The sequence below is a fragment of the Erythrolamprus reginae genome, chromosome 2 (assembly GCF_031021105.1).
Source record: "Erythrolamprus reginae isolate rEryReg1 chromosome 2, rEryReg1.hap1, whole genome shotgun sequence".
NCBI classification, from domain to species: domain Eukaryota; kingdom Metazoa; phylum Chordata; class Lepidosauria; order Squamata; family Dipsadidae; genus Erythrolamprus; species Erythrolamprus reginae.
Window position 1 is genome coordinate 215,952,032 of NC_091951.1, and position 20,835 is coordinate 215,972,866.

At 43.0% G+C, this 20,835-nt stretch overlaps 1 protein-coding gene across 9 annotated transcripts in view; it reads left to right on the top strand.

The window, feature by feature from the left end:
* The window catches only part of DNM2 (dynamin 2), a 380,758-nt gene that overhangs the window by 353,650 nt on the left and 6,273 nt on the right, over positions 1 to 20,835 (top strand). For 8 of the 9 annotated variants that reach the window (XM_070741818.1, XM_070741820.1, XM_070741814.1 and 5 more), the window contains 2 exons: positions 4,958 to 5,067; positions 13,534 to 13,645. In XM_070741818.1, coding sequence (XP_070597919.1) covers positions 4,958 to 5,067; positions 13,534 to 13,645 — 222 coding nt within the window. Of the gene's footprint in view, positions 1 to 4,957; positions 5,068 to 13,533; positions 15,170 to 20,835 lie in introns of all 9 variants that reach the window. The other variant, XR_011558204.1, reaches the window with a different exon arrangement.

Genomic DNA, 20,835 nt, shown 5'->3' on the forward strand with positions numbered 1-20,835 from the left:
TCATTTACGCCTACAGCAGCTGAGCTCCGAGCACAGCCCGAGACCTGGCAACAAATGTCCCCTACGCTGCAGGATATAATCACAAACGCGTATTCTCAGGGGATGGCGGCAGGGATGCATCAATATAATCAACAACCCCATCCAATACAATCTAGGAACCTTTGGTCTGCACCGCCCCCCTCGGTGTTGGGGTCCTGGGCCAAAGAAACATCCCCTTTTGATGACAATGAAAGAGAATATGATTTATCTGATGATGAAATGGCCCCTGAACAACCAGTAGCTGCGGGTTTGTTTAAACCATCGATCTTTAGAGTTTTGCTTCACAAGGCCAAACAGGCAGTAGACTTACCAGGCCCTACTAAGTCAACTGAGACCACTGACGGGGCCAAGCTGTCTGCCACCCTGATTAAGGAGCCTCAACCCGAGTCAGACCACATATCTTCCTCAGAGATTTTCCATGAGAGCGTGAAATACCCCTGGCAACACCCGGCAGCAGCACAAGGCCCCTCTGCCGTGAAAAGGAAATTCTACCCCTTTGATGAGGAGGTGGAGAAACTTCTAGAATTTCCGCCTATTGACCAGCCAGTGATGCAACTGATTTCCAAGGCCTTGGTACCTTCGGAGACAGGCGACAGCCTCAAGCTGGAGGACAGGAAAGCAGAGGTTCTGTTGCGGAAGACGCATCAGATGGCTAGCTGGGGGTTTAGGGCAGCGGCTGCTGCGTCCTTTTTCAATAGGGCGTCAATAGTGTGGTTGCAGGAAATGCAGGCCCGACTCGGTCCAAATGAGGGCCGCCTACGTCAAGACCTAGGGAAATTACTGGCAGCAGCGGAATTTTCGGCTGATGCCACCCTCCATGCAGCCAAGTTCTCAGCAAGAAGTATGGCAACCACACTTTCCTCCAGGCGTCTCCTCTGGTTGAGGAACTGGCCAGCAGATTTGAAATCGAAATGGAACCTGGCCTCATCGCCTTTTCAAGGAGACAAGCTTTTGGGGGAAGCATTAGAGCCAGTACTCATAGAGGACAAGGACAAGAGAAAGACGCTCCCCAGAGCTTACAGACGCCAGGATCGTCGAGCTGCCCCGTACACGTGCCGGCAGCCCTTTCGGTGGGACACCTCTTCGAGTACAGGTCAGAATACAAGACCATACCCTCAGAACCAGTATAACCAGACCACGTTTAGAAGCGACCGCACGTCTTTCCAGGATAGACAAAGGGGTTTTCAGCAGAGGCGTCCCTTTAGAGGCAACCAGTGAGGCTTCAAACGCACCAAATGACTTGGCACCTCAGCCCATAGGAGGCAAGCTCCAGTCCTTCAGTGCCTCCTGGCGGACCACGTCCTCCAACAAATGGGCATTGGCCACCGTTTCCCAAGGTTTGCGTTTGGAGTTTCTCCAGCCCCCACCAAATCGCTTCATACAGTGTCCAGCTCTTCGGGATCCACAGAAAAGAATTCAACTGCAACGGGAGATTGCTTATCTCTTAAATATACGAGCAATAGAAAAGGTGCCCAGTCATGCAGAAGGTACAGACTTCTACTCGATAGTATTCCTTGTACCAAAGTCATCAGGAGGTTTCAGAATGATCCTCAATCTAAAACATCTAAATACCTTCATAAGGCTAGAAGATCTAGCCTGTACGAGACAAACACTAGAGTCCCATGGATTCACTATCAACGAAGAGAAGAGTCATCTTCTTCCCATGACCAGACTGCTACACCTGGGGTCTATCATAGATACGACCACGGGTACCGTGTCCTTGTCCCCGGAGAGGATAACAAATATCCAACAATTGGTCTCCAACCTCCGACACCAAAATCGGGTATCTCTGGCCCTGCTTTCCAAGGTGTTAGGGACATTGGTGTCGTCCATAGGCATTGTGCCTTGGGCTTGACACCATATCAGGACCCTACAATGATTCCTCCTCCCTTCACAGAGGGCCAGAGTGAGTCATTCACACACACGGGTAAGAATTCCCCAGGAAATCAGAGAGTCGCTAAAATGGTGGACCTCCCCAGCCTTACTTTGGGGTTCACTCTTTCGCGACCAAGACCGCCTGATTCTCACGACGGATGCGAGTCTGTCAGGCTGGGGGGCTCACATAGGCTCCCACATGACCCAGGACCTCTGGTCACCGGAGGATTTGATTCCTAAGTATCAACTACCTCGAACTCAAGGCAGTTTTCCTTGCCCTACAGACTTTCACACGCTGGGTTCAGAGCAGGCACGTGCTAGTATTGACTGACAACGTGGCAACCAGAGCCCACCTGAACCATCAGGGAGGCACAAAGTCACTCCGACTCATGGTCGAGACTACAGCCTTTTTCAACTGGGCCGAAATCCATTTAGCTTCATTGACAGCAGAACACATCATGGGGACCAGCAACATCCAGGCGGACTGGTTAAGCAGAACTACCCTGGACCCCTCGGAGTGGAAACTGGATCCAGGTCTATTCCAACAGATAGTTCGTCGCTTCAGGTCTCCATTGGTGGATCTCTTTGCGACCCACATCAACACGCAATTAGTAAGATTCTACTCCCGGTTTCCGACACCAGGGGCGGAAGGAGTCAATGCTCTCTTGTCGCCCTGGCCTCAAAGTCTGCTATATGCCTTTCCTCCAATGTGCCTCATACAGAGAGTGCTGGACAAGATAATTCAGGAACGGGCAGAAGTGATCATGGTGGCGCCTCATTGGCCTCGGCGCCCATGGTTCGCAGACCTGGTAGCCTTATCAGCGACCTCCCCTTGGAGGATTCCAGAACAGGACATTTCTCTCAGCCAGGGGACCATGCGTCACCCGAACCCTCAATGCTTCCAGCTAGCTGCCTGGCATTTGAGAGGAGTAGACTAAGACAGCAGCTATTACCGGATATGGTCATTGCCACAATGCAGGCAGCTCATCGTCCATCGACGGTGAGAGTATATCAAGCGACGTGGGCAGCCTTTTGTAGGTTCTGTTCAGACCATTAATCTGACCCGAAAGAGGCTTCCATAATTTCAGTATTGGAGTTCCTACAAACTGGGATTGAGCATGGCTTAGCTCCTAATACCTTGAAGAGGCGGGTAGCAGCTCTCTCAACCATCATTCGATTGTCGGAGACTCGTTCTCCTGCTCAACACCCGTGAGTAAGGGATTTTATCAAGGGTGCCATCAATACGCACTCCCCTCCAGTATGGAGATTTCCGACATGGGATCTCTCCCTTGTCCTACAAGCGTTTACAGGTCCTCCCTTTGAACCCATGAGATCAATCCCAATTCGATTACTCTCAATTAAGACATTATTTCTAGTAGCAATAACATCGGCCCACCGAGTATCTGAATTATCGGCTGTCTATTCGACCGGATCTGTGTGTTTTCCATCCGGATAGAGTTGTGTTGAGGTTGGACCCTTCTTTTGTGCCAAAAGTGAATTCTGGGTTTCACAGGAAACAAGAACTCATTCTCCCAGATTTCTGTACACATGGCTATCACCCTTCGGAGCTCAGGTGGCACAAGATTGACATCAGGAGAGCCTTGAAGCTCTACATTAGAAGGACAGCATCATTTAGGAAGACTGAGACATTGTTTATCTCCTTTGCTCAGAGTAAGATGGGACTTGGAGTCTCATCAGAATCCTTCAGTCGCTGGCTTAGAGATTGTATCGAGGAGGCTTACAAAGCAAGCTCCCAATCACCTCCGGCGGGGGTGACAGCGCACTCGACTAGGAGTGCAGCTACATCAGCAGCATGGTCAACACAGGCATCCATTGAGGACATTTGCCGTGCAGCGACTTGGGCATCTCCTTCTACCTTTATCCGCCACTATAAACTAGACTCTTTAGCTTCGGTGGAAGCTTCCTTTGGAAGGCATGTCTTGCAGCGAGTGTGCTCCACTCCAGCGACCTTGGCCCAGCCTTTTCCCACCCAAGGGATTTGATCTTTGGTATATCCCATGTTGGACTCTCCTTCCAAGTGCAGTGGAGAAGAACCATTGTACATACCTGAACGGTCTTCTCAATGCACTGGAAGGAGAGTCCAAACCCACTCGGCATGGTCTTTTGGCCAGGTCGCCGGAGTATTTGGGTTGTTTGAAGTTATATGTTGTTAATGTTTAAATAAATTCTTGTTGTCCTTACATTGTCTTTGTTTTTAAAACTGAGCTCATGGGGGTGACTAGGGGGCAGTGCCTGCTAATTATTTAAATTAACTCAGTCTCTACCAATAGGATTGGTGATTAACCCATGTTGGACTCTCCTTCCAGTGCATTGAGAAGACCGTTCAGGTATGTACAACGGTTCTTCCTAAGTCCATTGTTTCTACATTCCTTCTACTGATTTTTAAGATGTTGCAGATTTCCACTTACAAAATCTTTACTCTTTTCTTCTCAGTTTTCAGGCCAATACCTGGAAAGTTTAACAGTTATTTCAGAACCTATAGAACTACCCCAAAGTTACCAAGTCTATCCAAAAAAAATACTATTGTTTTGTATATTGGGGAAAGTTGGAATTTTCCCCTGCAATGAGCCATGTAAAGTGGATCAGGATCTATTTCATTATTATAATACCTAACTGCCACTGAAAATCTGAGAATGTTGGCTTCAAAAACAGCATACAATCATTAAACAAAATCTGAATAACTTTCACCAGAAATATCTGGTGAAAGTTATAAAAGAAAAAACTAAATGAAGAAATTAAAAATACTCAGCCATTTGGAAAAATGGTATCTTAGCAATTTTATGATCTCCTTAAGAGGAATGTTATGTTATATCTTATGTCATTTCTGGATTTCTCAATCTAAGCAATGATGTAGGCAGGGCTAGAACTTTGGTTTTCTCAGTGTACAATTGGAAATAGTTTGTCATTGATCAACTTATTTCTTTTCATTTTCTTCATTTTAACCCAGAACCTTTTATTAGAGAATTGAGTTCACCTTGTAAGGAACAAAGAAAAATTACATGTAACTTTTTATCTTTTATAGGAGAAAGAGAAGAAATATATGCTGCCTCTAGATAACCTAAAAATAAGGGATGTGGAGAAGGGCTTTATGTCTAATAAGCATGTCTTTGCCATTTTTAACACAGAACAAAGGTAAGAATAATCTCCCTTTCAGTCTAGATCCTTATAAGAAGCGGTCTAAATTCCTTGGCTCAACTTACATGGATGACCATGCCAGAAAGCAAAAACAACGGAGGTTTGCAGATTACTGTTTGTATCTATCTGAATATCCTCCTCTCTTTTTTCTCTAAGTAAGTTGCAAGTATTTTTCTGTCTCATAAAAATATAGCATTGTGTTACAGCAGAGTAATAGCATTTGTATAAAAACATCAGTCTTGAAGATTAATGATGAAAATAAAATGGTGCTTTTTTTCTTTTTCTTTTAGTCATCTTTCATAGATATGCTTATAGGAGGGTGAGTCAAAAAGTAATGCCATTTTATTTAGGACAGGTATAATTACCAACACAGGAACATGTAGCATATATCAAAATGAAGCTGGTCCTCTGTGGATCACATCCCTACTTCTCAACAGTAACAGTTTCTATCAATAGCAATTTTCTACCTTCGAATGAGAACATGTATCCCTGTTCATAAAATTTTGTTGACTGTTCTTTGCCACTTCTTCTCTGCAGTTTTTCATTCCTTGTCATTGGAATAATGTTTGCCTCTCAATCTCTCTTTCATTGGATCTATAATCTAAAGTATTGTTCTCAAACACATTTTGTAATCATATGAATGTTCACAGCAGTTTTCCCCTCAACAAGGAACTCCATCACTGCTCTTTGTTTTTGACACAACTCGGGGGAGGGGGCGGCCATTTTGAATTTTCCTTGCAAGTCTACAAACATGAAAAGTAACGAACAAAATATTTCAGAACATAAATGATATAATCATTTATAACTGGGGGGAAAATTCCCAGTTTTAAATGATTTTTATTAAAACTTCACCTGAAATTAAAAAATGGCATTCCTTTTTGACTCACCCTCGTATCTTGATACTTAAACCAAATTTAGCTTTATCTTTTGTTACATATTATATGATGGAATTTGGAGTTGTGCTGCAAAAATATAGTTTTTGAAAAGAGTTTAACGAAGTGCATTTCTCTTGGCTTGTACAATAACTTTTAACATCTTTAAAAAGTAATCATAGACAGTACTCTGGTTAGATGAAGAAGGAAAATTAGATCAAAGGTGAGCAGAGATAAAATAATTAGAGCCATTTCCTAAGCTGTTGTTTTCTGTGCAATGGTCAGCAGTGATAAGAATTGCATTTGAAAACATCTGGAGAAAAATGAAATAGAGAAGCACATGAAATCCAAAGAAACAAAGAGGCAAAAAACCACAAACAGAAGAAATTTGTCTAATTTTAGTTTACACTATCATTCGCTATACCTCATTCTTTTTGACAGTCAACCTTACTTACCATATATTCATACAACAGTTTATTTTCTTTTGTTCTTTCTCTTTTTGAATTTCCTATCTACTCCATCCATCTATGATAGAGTCATAGGTAAGCTTTAGGGTTGACAAGTATAATATAATTATATTATAATTAGAAAATAATAAATATACTGTACAGTATATGAATATATAATATAATACTGTGTTTCTCCAAAAACACGACCCACCCCAATAATAAGCCCAACACTAATTTTTTGGAGGTAGGCCTAATACTATCCCTACCCCAAAAATAAGCCTCAGGGAGGCGGGTAGCCAACACGAGTGGCACCACAGATGCAGGGGGCTGCAACTGTCCTGTAGCTGCAGCCTGCTGGCCCTTTGGAGCAGCAGAAATATCACTTTTGGCCTTCTCTTTTTGGGCGCAGCACTTCTGCTTGTTGGGGCGCTTCCCCGAAACTGGCAGCTTCACAGCCAGCTACTTTGCTTTTCTCCTCTTTTTGGGAGGCTTGCAGGAGGACAAGGAGGAGGGAGGATTTTCCTGGCTGTCATCTATTCTTCAAGCTCAGCACAGACTGAGGGAAGGATGGCAGGCAGGAAAATTCCTCCTCCCCATTTTCCTCCTGTTCTCAAAATGCCTCCATTCCGAAACTTCAGCTTTGGAATAGAGGCTTTTTGGCAAATGGAAGGAAAACAGGGAGGACGATTTTCCTGGCTGTCATCTAAATGGGACTTTTTGGCTTCTACCCTTGGCCAAACCTGCTTCTCCATCAGGGTTCCGCCTCTGGGCCTTCACTGCTAACTTTTCTCCTCAGCTGACACACCCCTAGCTGCCATAGCTCCTCGTGCACTTCAGCACAGGCCCATTCAATGCCACACTGTTTGTCCCGGGCTTTTGGCAATGGGTTTGGGGGAGGTGATGCAGCCAAATGGTCTTAAGTACTTGCTAGGAGAAGAAAGGAAAGGGGATGGAAGTTGCCCTGTATCTGATCATGCCTCTCGTATAATGAACAAATGGGAAGAGGAGAGCAGGGGTGGGGGGAGTAAGTACGCTGGCTTCATCCAAAAGAAGAGGGAAAGAGAGAGAGGGAAGGAAGGAAGGAAGGAAAGAGAAAAGTGGGACAGAAGAGAGAAAAGAGAAGGAAAGAAAGAGAAAGGGTGGGAGGGTGGAAGGATGGAAGGAAATGGAAAATAAATGAGATATAGATGGACCCTCAAATCTTTGTTGCAACGTGAGGCAGCTGCTCAGTGTGCTTTCACCCACTTTACGAACTTTCTTGCCACCGTTGTTAAGCGAGTTGCAGTTCTTAAGTAAATCACATGGTGGTTAAGTGAATCTGGCTTCCCCATGGACTTCGTTGGTCAGCTTGCAAAAGGGGATCATGTGACTCTGGGACACTGAGACTGTCATAAGAGTCAGTTGCCAAGCATCCAAATTTGGATCACCTCACTGAATAGCTGTCTCACTTTTAAATTGAGATTCAAGGCTCGAAGTTGGACATATATACAGTAAGTCGAGGGATACCCTTCCCCTTCACTTACAAATGTATCAATCACCAGTAATCCAGCAAGCCTTTGTTCTCAAATTCCCAACTGGCTCACAGTGATTATTCACAGAGGATGGAATGAGTAAGATGTGTCGAAATTCACTTTAATAGTGTTCTTACGTAGCAATCAAAAATTTGGGCTCAATTGTTGTAAGTCGAGGACTATCCTTGCTTCCTCTTCATGGCAGCCTTGCCTAGTAAACTCCTTCCCTTTTCTGGGAATTTGTCTTCTGTGTTAGAGGCATCAAAATCACCAAAATGATATAAGGTCTCTTGGAGTGGAGAGTTGGACTAGATGACCTCCGAGGTCCTTTCCATCCCTAGATTGCTGTGCTGTTTCAAATCATTCTCTGAAGCTCTGTTTGCTACCATGGTTTGTGGTCCTTCCTTCTTCTTTTTCTCTCCCTCCCTCCCTCCATCCATCCATCAATATCACATTTACTTTCCCTTCCCTATTTCTTCCTCCCCTCTTTCTCTTTCTCTCTCTCTCTTTCTATGACTGGAACACGCAGATACATGAAAAATAGGACGCATAAAAAGGAGGTGGAGTTGCACTATACAGGGTGCGTTCCAAAAGTAATACATGCCCTGGAAGGCTTCTTCAGGGACCTCTCACAAGGCCTTCGTCATGGCTGATTGGATCTCTTCTACGGATGAAAAACGGGTTCCTTTCAGGAACTCGTGGACTTGTAGTAAGGCGTGTTTTTCATCCATAGAAGAGATCCAATCAGCCGTGACAAAGACCTTGCGAGAGGTCCCTGAAGACTCCTTCCAGGGCGTATATCAGTCATGGCAGAGTCGCTGGAAAAAATGTGTAGAGGCCAAAGGACATTACTTTGTAGAATTTTAAGTGTTAGTGCAAAAATGACTTTTAAAAAAATTGAGCCACAACAATAGGAGCATACTACAAACCACCAAACCAAACTGAAACTATGGACAACTTTTTTTACAAACCAATTAACAGAAATATGCAAAAAACACAACATAATAATAATGGGGGACTTTAACTACCCCAACATCAATTGGAAAACCAACTCAGCACCAAACAAAAAGTGAAATAGATTCTTAACCAGCCTTGCAGATAATTTTGTAGCCCAAAAAGTGGAAGCAGGAACCAGAGGGACTGCAATACTAGACCTAATACTTACTAACAGGGAAGAAATGATGAAAAGAGTAGAAGGGATGTTTGGAGAGAGTGACCACGTCATCCTAAATTCAATATAATGCAGTCACTAACTGCTGGACCCAACATCACTAAAATCCCAGACTTCAGAAAGCGGACTTCAATAAATTCAGAGACAACCTGGGAAAGATCTCCTGGAAGGTAGTCCTAAAGGGTAAATTCACACAGGAAGCTTGGGAGGCCCCAAAAAATACAATCATAAAAGCACAAAATAACACAATGCCTATAAAAGTCTACGGAGAGGGGCGCATACAAATCTAATAAATAAATAAAAAAGAAAAGCAGGAAAATTAAAATGCAACCAGCATGGCTAAACAAAAGACCTCACAGACAACCTAAATGATAAAAAAGTCAAATACAAAAAATGGAAAGAAGGACACATAACCAAGGCAGAATTTCAACAAAAAATCTGCAAACAAAAAATAAGAACAACAAAGGCCCAACACAAACAATACCTTGCAATGAAAGTCAATGACAACAACAAAAGTTTTTTCCAGCACATAAACAACAAGAAAAACAGAGAAATGGTCGCTACACTTAAAAGTGAAGACAGTAAAGAAACGAAAGACAACAGAGACAAAGCACAGCTGCTGAACACCTATTTCGCATCAGTTTTCACACAAAAAGAAACTACCAACCAACCAACCTGCATCTTAGCCACAAAAACCAGCTTTGGAACTGAACTCAACATAAAAAAACACAGTAAGGGACCACTTGTGGGAACTCAACGAGTACAAATTGCCAGGACCAGATGGACTATAGCCCAGAGTCCTAAAATGACTGGCAGACACCATTGCGGAACCATTACTTCTTATCTACCAAAAAATCCTGGAACACAGGAGAACTACCGGAAGATTTGAAACAAGCCGACATAGTCCCCATCTATTAAAAAAAGGGGGGGAAACAGACTTATGCAGCTACAGACCAATCAATCTGACTTCTATACCTGGAAAAATACTGAAAAAAATAATCAAAAAACAGCTTTGCTACTATCTAGAAACAAACAAGATAATAGCGAACATAAGTTTGTTAGGAACAAATCATGCCAAACAAATCTCATGTCATTTTTCAACACCATAACCAAATCCGTTGACTAATGTAATACAGTAGACCTAATATACTTGGACTTCAGTAAACGTTTTGATAAAGTAGATCACAATCTCCTGCTCCAAAAATTAGAAAAAAATGGGGTAGATTACAACACATGTAGATGGATTAACAGTTGGCTGACCAACAGCACCCAATGAGTTGTCCTCAACGGCTTCAAGTCCACATGGAAGGAGGTAGGCAGAGGGGTACCTCAGGGTTCAGTCCTGGGCCCAGTGCTCTTTAACATTTTCATTAACGACTTAGACGAGGGAATAGAGGCGGAATTAATCAAATTGCAGATGACACCAAGCTGGTGGGGGCAGCCAACACCCAGAGGATAGGCTCAAAATCCAGAAACTTGTTGATAGACTAACACTGTGGGCCCAAACTAACAAAATGAAGTTCAATGTCTCGCAAGAAAAGCAAAATCCTATAAAGACAAGAAAGGCAAGAAAAACCAAAGACACACATACACACTGGGAGAAACCACGCTTAACAGTAGTGACTTCAAAAGAGATCCCGCAGTCTTGGTGGCTAATCAACTAAATATGAGCCAGGAATGTGCAGCAGCGGCTACAAAAGCCAACACTATCTTAAAATGCATCAACAGAGGGATATACTCCAAGACTAGGGAAGTACTAATACCACTATGCAATGCCCTAGTCAGACCACACCTGGAGTACTGCATTCAAGTCTGGTCACTTCACTACAAAAGAGATATAGATACTCTGGAAAAGGTACAGAAGAGAGCAACCAAAATAATAAAGAGACTGGAAATCAAGACATACGAACAGAGGTTGCTGGAACTGGGCATGGATAGTCTAGCGAAAAGGAGGGCCGGTGGGGACATGATGGCAGTATGCAGTTACTTGTGGGGTTGCCACAGAGAGGAGGGAGGCACACTATTTCCCAGGACACCAGTGGACCAGACTAGGAGAAACTGATGGAAACTGACCAAGGAGAGATTCAACCTGGAAACAAGGAAGAACTTTCTGACAATGAGGGCGATCAACCAGCGGAATGGCCTGCCAGTGGAGATTGTGAACACCCCAACACTTGACATATTCAAGAAGAGATTGCACTGCCATCTGGCTAGGATGGTGTAGGATTCCTGCTTGAGCAGGGGGTTGGACTAGATGACCTGCAAGGTCCCTTTCAACTCTAATAAATAACATAACATTACATACTGAATATTAGCAGATAACTATAATCTGAAAAAATGAAGTCGGGAAACAAAGGCTCAGAATGAACAAAGTTGCAAAAAAAGTCAAAGATAATTTTAAAAAATCTTTCAACATATAAATGACAAGACAAAATTCAAGGAAATATCGTATTTTTTGGAGTATAAGACAAATCTTTTTCCCCCTTAAAAGAAGCTGATAATTTGGGTGTGTCTTATACTCTGAATGTAGCTTCCCTCTCCCCAGCCCTAACTAGCTGCTATCGATCTTCCCAGCTCTTACCTTGCAGGCTCTTTCATTATTTATCTCTGTGAAGAATGTTTTCCAAGCCTTTGCAGATTTATCTTCCTATTGGTCTAACTTGCTCTAAATGTTTCTTTCCAGTCCTAACCAGATGCTAACAATGTTCTTTGCTCTTACCGACTTGCAAGCTCTTTCATTGTTACTCTCTCCAAATAAAGTTTTTTTAAAGCCCTCACCAGGGGATAAAATAATGTGCTGGCTAAGGATGCTAGCCAGATGAATACCTGGTAAGCAGATTCTTTTCCCTATTCCCCCCACAAAAACTAAGATATACTTTGGTGCGTCTTACATTCCGAAAAATACAGTAGTCAGTCCACTAAAGAGACAAGATGGCAAGGAAGTAACAGGCAATAAAAGAGAAAGCAGAGCTGCTCCATTCATTCTTTGCATCAGCCCTCACACAAAAAGAATGTATAGCCCAACCTACCAAAAAGATAACTGTAAAAAGCAGAAATAAAATTTAAAAATATGTAAGAAAATGGTAAGGGAACATCTGTGTGATCTTGATGAATATAAATCACTGGGACTTGACAGAGTTCTGAAGGAGCTGGCAGAGGTCATTTCAGTACTATTGTACCATATCTATCCAAAATCCTGGAGCACCAAGAAACTACCAGAGAATTGGAAAAGAGCTGATGTGCTTCCCATCTTCAAAAACGAAAAATAAAAAATGACCCAAGAAATTACAAACCAATCAACCTAACGTGAATGCCTGGGAAGATACTGGAAAAGATAATAATTTTTTTAAAAACCCAGATCTCTGAACCTCTAGAAACAAAGTTATAACTAAAAGCCAGCATGGGTTTGTTAAAAATAAATCATGCCAAACCAATCTTACTTCATTGTTCGACAAAGTGACTAAATTAGTAAACCAGCGAAATGATGTGGATATAATATACACTGCTCAAAAAAATAAAGGGAACACTTAAACAGCACAATATAACTTCAAGTAAATCAAACTTTTGTGAAATAAAACTGTCCACTTAGGAAGCAACAATCAATCAACAATTGATTGACAATCAATTTCACATGGTGTTGTGCACATTTAACTTTGTACAGAACAAAGTATTCAATGAGAATATTTCATGCATTCAGATTTAGGATGTGTTATTTGAGTGTTTCCTTTAATTTTTGAGCAGTATATTTAAACCACAGTAAGGCATTCAACAAAGTAAACCACAACCTGTTTCTTGTTAAGCTACAAAAAAATGAGATAGACAGCATCACCACCATGGATTTGTAACTGGTTGACAAACCATACTCATTGAGTAGTCCTTCATGATATCACATCCAAATGGTAGGAAGAAAGCAGTGAGGTGACACAAGGTTCCATTTTAGGCCCAGTACTCTTCAGTATCTTCATTAAATGACTTAGATGAGGGGATATAAGGGGAATGAATCAAATTTGCAAATGACACTAAACTGGCAGAAATAGCCAACACCCTAGATGAGAGGCTCAAGATTCAGATGAATCTCAACAGACCTGAACAAAATTAAATTCAACATAGAGAAAAGTAATGTTTTACATTTAAGCAAAAAAATCCAAAAGTACACACAGATTAGGTGAAATCTGACTTAATAGCAGTAACTATGAGAAAGATTTGAGTCCTAATGGACAATCAAAATATGAGCCAGCAGTATGCAGCAACAGCCAAAACAGCCAGTGCAATCCTAAATTGCATTAACAGAGGGATTGAATCAAGATCATGTGTGGCACTATTACCCCTCTATAAAGCCTTAGTAAGACCACCCCTAGAATATTGCATCCAGTTTTCGTCACCAAGCTATAAAAAAGATGTTGAGACTCTACAAAGATTGTAGGTGGATAATTGTTTGTTGTCATGCTTTTCTATTCTAGAAATGTATACAAAGATCTGCGTCAGATTGAACTTGCCTGCGATTCTCAGGAAGATGTGGATAGCTGGAAGGCTTCTTTCCTTCGTGCTGGTGTTTATCCTGAGAAAGACCAAGTAAACATTGCTCAGATTTTTAGTTGAGAAGGAGGGAATTGCTGAAGAATTTCCTATCAGTTGTTGCCAGTGTTTGGAAATACCTTATGTTTAAAATCAGGAGTATACAACCTTGTCAGATTTCAGCAACATTTTGAATGATTTAAGTGCCATCAGGAGGAGGCGGGAAGAAGTAATTTATGATTAAGTACCTTAATAGGGATCAGAATTTGCATCTCTAAGTGAAGCAGTTGTTAGGCAAAATTGCATTGCCTATCTTCCCTTTCTTTGAAGCTCACTAGCAACTTCTATAACTGAGGGAGGGGGAAATTTGGGAGGGAATGAGTGCTGGAGATATGAAAGAATGCTGTGAAAAATAGGGGAGTATGGACACTTAACAGGAACTAAAGATGCCAAACAGCCAGAATGACAGCCCGGAGAAAGAATTTTACAGTGGCGCCTAGACACCAGGTTCCCAAAACATTGGAACAGAACCCAGTTGGTTTACTGTCACCGGGGGGGGGGGGGGGATGTTTTGACATTGTGTGGAGGCCGTCTTTTTCTTTGTATCTTCAGGGCTGCCACACTTGGTGGATGGACATGCTGTGAGAAACGGAATGGCGGATGGATGGAGACGGGGTGAAACGTATAGCCATAACAACTTTCTTTTCCCTGGGAGTCAAGGGTGCATCTGGAGACATGTGACTGAGAATCGGCTCCAATCAGGATGGGGACCTAATTGGACTAGTTGGTGGATATGTGGGTGGAGAGGAAGTGACTTTGAATTTCCTTTGGGTGGGAATAACTCTCTGATTATATATACCATATTTTTCGGAGTATAAGATGCACCTTTTTCCTCACTAAAAATAGGCTGAAAATTCAGGTGTGTCTTATACTCTGAATGTAGTTTTTTCCCCCAAAGCTTTTCCCCCCCAGCCCTAACTAGGTGCTAATGATCTTCCCAGCTCTTTCTTACCTTTCAGGTTCTTTCATTGTTACTCTTTGCGAAGAATGTTTCCAAGCTCTAAGTCTTTGCAGGGTTTTTTCCATTGCTTGAAATTGCTCCAAATGTTTCCTTCCAGCCCTAACCAGGTGCTAACGATGTTCTCAGCTCTTACCGCTTGCAAGCTCTTTCATTGTTTCTCTCTGTGAAGAATGTTTTCCAAGCCTTATTAATTATGATAATTTATTAGACGTATGCCGCCCCTCTCCAGAGACTCAGGGAAATGTTTCTTTCCCACTCTAACGAGATGCTAACAATGTTTCCAGCTCTTACCTGCTTGCAAACTCTTTCATTGTTACTCTTTGCGAAGAATATTTTCCAAGCCTTAAGACTTTGCATTTTTTCTTTTTCATTGCTCTACTGGCTCCAAATGTTTCTTTCCAGCCCTAACCAGGTGCTAATGATTTTTGCAGCTCTTACTGGCTTGCAAGCTCTTTCATAGTTACTCTCTCTGAATAAGGTTTTTTTTAAAACCCTAACCAGGAGATATACTAATGTGCTGAAGCAGACCAGACTAAGGATGATAGCCAGATGAATATCTGGTAAGCAGATTCTTTTCGCTATTTTCCTTTCCCAAAACTAAGGTACGTCTTATACTCTGAAAAATATGGTAATCACATGATAGAATACATACAGACATTCCCATACCTTCGAAAACCTGGGCACTTCACTTTCAGAGAATGTACGAAGACCCATCCAGTGAGAGTATAAGGTTTACAATGAAGGACTTAACAAATTGGCCCCCAGTCTCAGAGTCTGAAATCAAATCGCTCATGTTTCCCATAGCAGCAGGTAAGGGACCTTTTGAAGAGAGTTCGGGCACAGAACGTAGCAGCAAGCCAGGGGAATATTGAAGAGAGTTTGGGTACAGAATGTAGCAGCAAGCAAGGGGCATATTGAAAAGAGTTTGGGCACAGAACGTAGCAGCAAGCCAGGCATATTGAACAGAGTGGGCACAGAATGTAGCAGCAGGCCCAGGCGCATATTGAAGAAAGTTTGGGAACAGAATGTAGCAGCAAACAAGGCGCATATTGAAGAGAGTTTGGGCACAGAACGTAGCAGCAAGCAAGGAACATATTGAAGAGAGTTCGGGCATAGAACGTAGCAGAAAGCCAGGATCTCCTGAGTGAGAAGAGGGGTCAGACTAGATGGCCACTGAGGCCCCTTTCCTCTCTATCATTCTGCAAGTCTCCTGGATGAGAAGAGGGGTCAGACTAGATGGCCACTGAGGCCCCTTCCCTCTCTATCATTCTGTAAGTCTCCTGAATGAGAAGAGGGGTCAGACTAGATGGCCACTGAGGCCCCTTCCATCTCTATCATTCAACTGGTGTGTGTGTGTGTATGAAAGAGCAAACTGTCCCACTCTTTCCTTCCAAAAGTAGCGTTTTGTAACAACCATTCTTTTTTTTTAATACGTTTTTTAATTAAATTTTTCCACAACAAACAAACAACAACAACAAAAAAAGCTTAAAGAAAAAGTGCCCAACACCAATAATCCCTCCACCATTAGGGGGTTCAGTTATTTACAGTAAATTTCAATTTCTTCCTTGGCTCCGGTTTACATTCCTTTACATACAAAGAGTGATTGAAGTTTATTTTTCACATTGTCGTCAAATATTCTACGTAAAATATAATCTTTCACCTTATTCCATCGTGCCATCAGCTTCTCCAATTTATTTTCATCACAGTTAATTATTCTTGATTCCGTAATTTCAAAGTGAATGTGGTCCACCATGTACCAGTACCAATTTTGGATTGTCCATTTATTGCTGTCCTTCCACCCTAATACCACTACTGCTTGTGCACTTTCCAAGGCTGCTGTTTTGATTTCTCTAAATTCTCGTAATTCCCCATGTTTAACTAGTATTGCTAATTCTTTCGTGATTATCCAATTAATGTTTAACATATTGTTAATTTCATTCTGTACTTCCTTCCAAAATTTTTGAACTTCAGCACATTCCCAGAGCATGTGCATAAAAACTCCTTTTATTTGGCAACCATGCCAACAGTTTCCTTTTCCTTTCCTCTGGAAGTGTGCTAGTTTTACTGTCGTGAAGTACCATTTGTGTAAGATTTTCCTTCTCATTTCTCTAATTCTTGTGTTCTTTATCTTATATATATTTTCTACTACTTCTTCCATCTCATTTTCATTGATCTGTAATTCGTTTTGCCAGTATCTTGTTAGGCCTTTAATCACTTCCTCTTCCACTTGTAATAACATACTATAAATCTTACTAGCCTGTCCTTTTGAATCATTACTCTTTTCTTTCAGTATTTTCTCTAGACAGTTTTCTTCCCTTAAAAATGCCTCTTTAATCTCCGTTTTATTCAAATATTTGCATATTGCATTAATCTGCAACCATTTTTGTTGGCCCAACCACCATTCGAGGCGAGTTCTGTTAACTCTTCCATCTGTTTCATATAATTGTTCTGTTCTCATTATGCCTTTATCGTTTAATTCCTTTATAACCCTATCTAGGTTAATGTCATTATTTATATTCAAAACATGCAACGTTGATAATTTTGAGTTCCTATTTGCTATTTTCCCTTGCCATTTTGACCAAATATCTACTGCTGCTTTCAAAGGATCGGCTAATCTATTGATTTCAATTTTGCTCCATTTTTAAATAAAATCTCTTTATTTTTAACATTGTTAATCTCCTTTTCAAGTTTCACCCACTTCTTTTCTGTCAATAATTGTAATTCCATTAATTTTTCTATTTGAAATGCCTCTCTATATAATTCTAAATTTGGGTACCCCCATCCTCCATCTTTTTCTCTGGCAATCAGCCATTGTTTCCTTGTTCTAGGTTTTTTATTTCCTTCAATCCAATAGTTCATTTTAGTGTCCCATTCCCTTAGTTTTACTCCTGGGAAGGTACCTGGTAAAACTTGGAATAAATACATCATTTTTGGAATAATCGTTCTGATTGGATGGTGGCGAAGTGTCCCATGTGGCCAAAAGGCTGTGGCGAAAGGGCTGGGGTGAAGAACTAGGGGCCTTTGAGCGAGGGAGAGAAGGCAGCGGCCGATCAGCTGCTGCGGAAGAAAGAGCTTCGTCCAACTGGCGGAGGCAAAATGTCCTAAACCCATATTGAAGAGAGCTTGGGAACAGAACGTAGCAGCAAGCCAGGGGCATATTGAAGTGATTTGGGCACAGAATGTAGCAGTAAGCAAGGGGCATATTGAAGAGACTTCGGGCACAGAACATAGCCACAAGCCAGGGGCATATGGAAGAGAGTTCGGGCACAGAACATAGCAGCAAGCTAGGCGCATATTGAAGAGAGCTCGGGCACAGAACGTAGCAGCAAGCCAGGGACATATGGAAGAGAGTTTGGGCACAGAAAGAAGCAGCAAGGAAGGGGCATATTGAAGAGAGATTGGGCACAGAACGTAGCAGCAAGCCAGGCATATTGAAGAGAGTTCGGGCACAGAACGTAGCAGCAATCCGGGGGCATACCAAAGTCATTTGGGCACAGATCGTAGCAGCAAGCCAGGCGCATATTTCAGAAAGTTCAGGCATAGAACCTAGCAGCAAGCCAGGCGCATATTGCAGAACATTTGGGTACAGAACGTAGCAGCAAGCTAGGCATATTGAAGAGAGCTCGGGCACAGAACGTAGCAGCAAGCCAGGGGCATAATGAAGAGAGTTTGGGCACAGAACATAGCAGCAAGCTAGGCGCATATTGAAGAGAGTTTGGGCACAAACTGTATCAGCAAGCCAGGGGCATATTGAAGAGAGTTTGGGCACAGAACGTAGCAGCAAGCTAGGCGCATATTGAACAGAGTTTGGGCACAAAATGTAGCAGCAAGCCAGGGGCATATTGAAGAGTGTTTGGGCACAGAACGTAGCAGCAAGCCATGGGCATTTTGAAGAGACTTCGGGCACAGAATGTAGCAGCAAGCTAGGGGCATATTGAAGAGAGTTCGGGCACAGAACGTAGCAGCAAGCCAGGGGCATATTGAAGTGAGTTTGGGCACAAAATATAGCAGCAAACCAGGGGCATATTGAAGAACGATGGGCACAGAACGTAGCAGCAAGCCATGTGCATTTTGAAGAGAGTTCGGGCACAGAACGTAGCAGCAAGCCAGGGGCATATTGAAGAGAGTTTGAGCACAGAACGTATCAGCAAGCCAGGGGCATATTGAAGTGATTTGGGCACAGAATGTAGCAGCAAGCAAGGGGCATATTGAAGAGAGTTTGGGCACAGAACATAGCAGCAAGCCAGGGGCATATTGAAGAGAGTTTGGGCACAGAACCTAGCAGCAAGCCAGGCGCATATTGCAGAACGTTTGGGCACAGAACGTAGCAGTAAGCCAGGGGCATATTGAAGAGAGTTTGGGCACAGAACGTAGCAGCAAGCAAGGGGCATATTGAAAAGAGTTTGGGCACAGAACGTAGCAGCAAGCCAGGCATATTGAAGAGAGTTCGGGCACAGAACATAGCAGCAAGCTAGGCGCATATCGAAGAGAGTTTGGGCACAGAACGTAGCAGCAAGCAAGGGGCATATTGAAAAGAGTTTGGGCACAGAACTTAGCAGCAAGCCAGGCATATTGAAGAGAGTTTGGGCACAGAACGTAGCAGCAAGCCAGGGGCATATTGAAGTGATTTGGGGACAGAATGTAGCAGCAAGCAAGGGGCATATTGAAGAGACTTCGGGCACAGAACAAAGCAGCAAGAAAGGGGCATATTGAAGTGAGTTTGGGCACACAACGTAGCAGCAAGCAAGGGGAATTTTGAAGAGAGTTTGGGCACAGAACGTAGCAGCAAGCCAGGCGCATATTGCAGAACGTTTGGGCACAGAATGTAGCAGCAAGCAAGGGGCATATTGAAGAGAGTTTGGGCACAGAACGTAGTAGCAAGCCAGGCATATTGAAGAGAGTTTGGGCACAGAACATAGCTGCAAGCCAGGGGCATATTGAAGAGAGTTTGGGCACACAATGCAGCAGCAAACGGGCATATTGAAGAACGATGGGCACAGAACATAGCAGCAAGCCAGGGGCATATTGAAGAGAGTTTGGTCACAGAACGTAGCAGCAAGCTAGGGGCATATTGAAGAGAGTTTGGGCACAGAACGTAGCAGCAAGCCAGGGGCATATTGAAGAGAGTTTGGGCACAAAATATAGCAGCAAACCAGGGGCATATTGAAGAACGATGGGCATAGAACATAGCAGCAAGCCAGGGGCATATTGAAGAGAGTTCGGGCACAGAACGTAGCAGCAAGGAAGGGGCATATTGAAGTGAGTTCGGGCACAGAACGTAGCAGCAAACCAGGGGCATATTGAAGAGACTTTGGGCACAGAACGTAGCAGCAAGCCAGGGGCATATTGAAGAGAGTCCAGGCACAAAAACTGGCAGCAAGCCGGGCGCATGCCCGGCCTTCTCATTCCAATCGGGGCTGGTTTCTAAAGGAATAGGGTTTTCACCCTCAGTAAACCCCTCAGGAAGGCACAGCTCTGTTGTTTGAAAGGCCCAACGACCGTGCAGAGGGGCTTCTTCAGATCCTCTTTCTGCTACTGGGCATGGCTTGGGTTTTGTGGGAGAGAGGGTCCCCTTATGGCCAGTCAGATCACTTCGGTAGCAATTTGTTCCCCTCAATAAACCTTAGCAAGAGGAGCCCAGCTGACAAGGGTAAGGGCAGCATCTTAAAAGATCATTTGTTACTTGGAATGGAGGAGGTTCCTTCTCAGCAGAAATTACATAACCCAAAGTGACCACCATGGCATACCAGTCTTGAATGGCCCAGCTGCCTCCCCCAGGCAGTTCACAAGCCTCTCTCAATTCTGGGTCAAGGGCACTTTTGAAAATATGGACCAAGTAGTTTTCTGGCCGTTCTCTCAGGTTGCAGGCAATCTTTTGAAATTCTTCTACAAAATTCTTAACAGGCCGCCCTGATTGTCTCAATTGAAAAATCCAGGTCTCCGCCTCTTTCTGTCTTGCCATATCATTCGGCTTAGCGGCCCCCTCATTATGCAATTTAGAAAGCAGTTTGCCATTTGCAATCAGAGAAGCAGGAAAGAGGGGGGCGAGTGGAGCTTGAAATTCCTCTATAGGGAAATTCCTTTGATGTAATAGAGGCCTTTGTCTATGTCTCAATTCGCTTAGAGTGTAAGTTGCTGGGGCGGAAGGGGAGGCTACATTATTCATTGTTGCCATGTAGAGAGATAACTTCATGGGCCCATGGAGAAGGGGATCTTCAGAAACCCA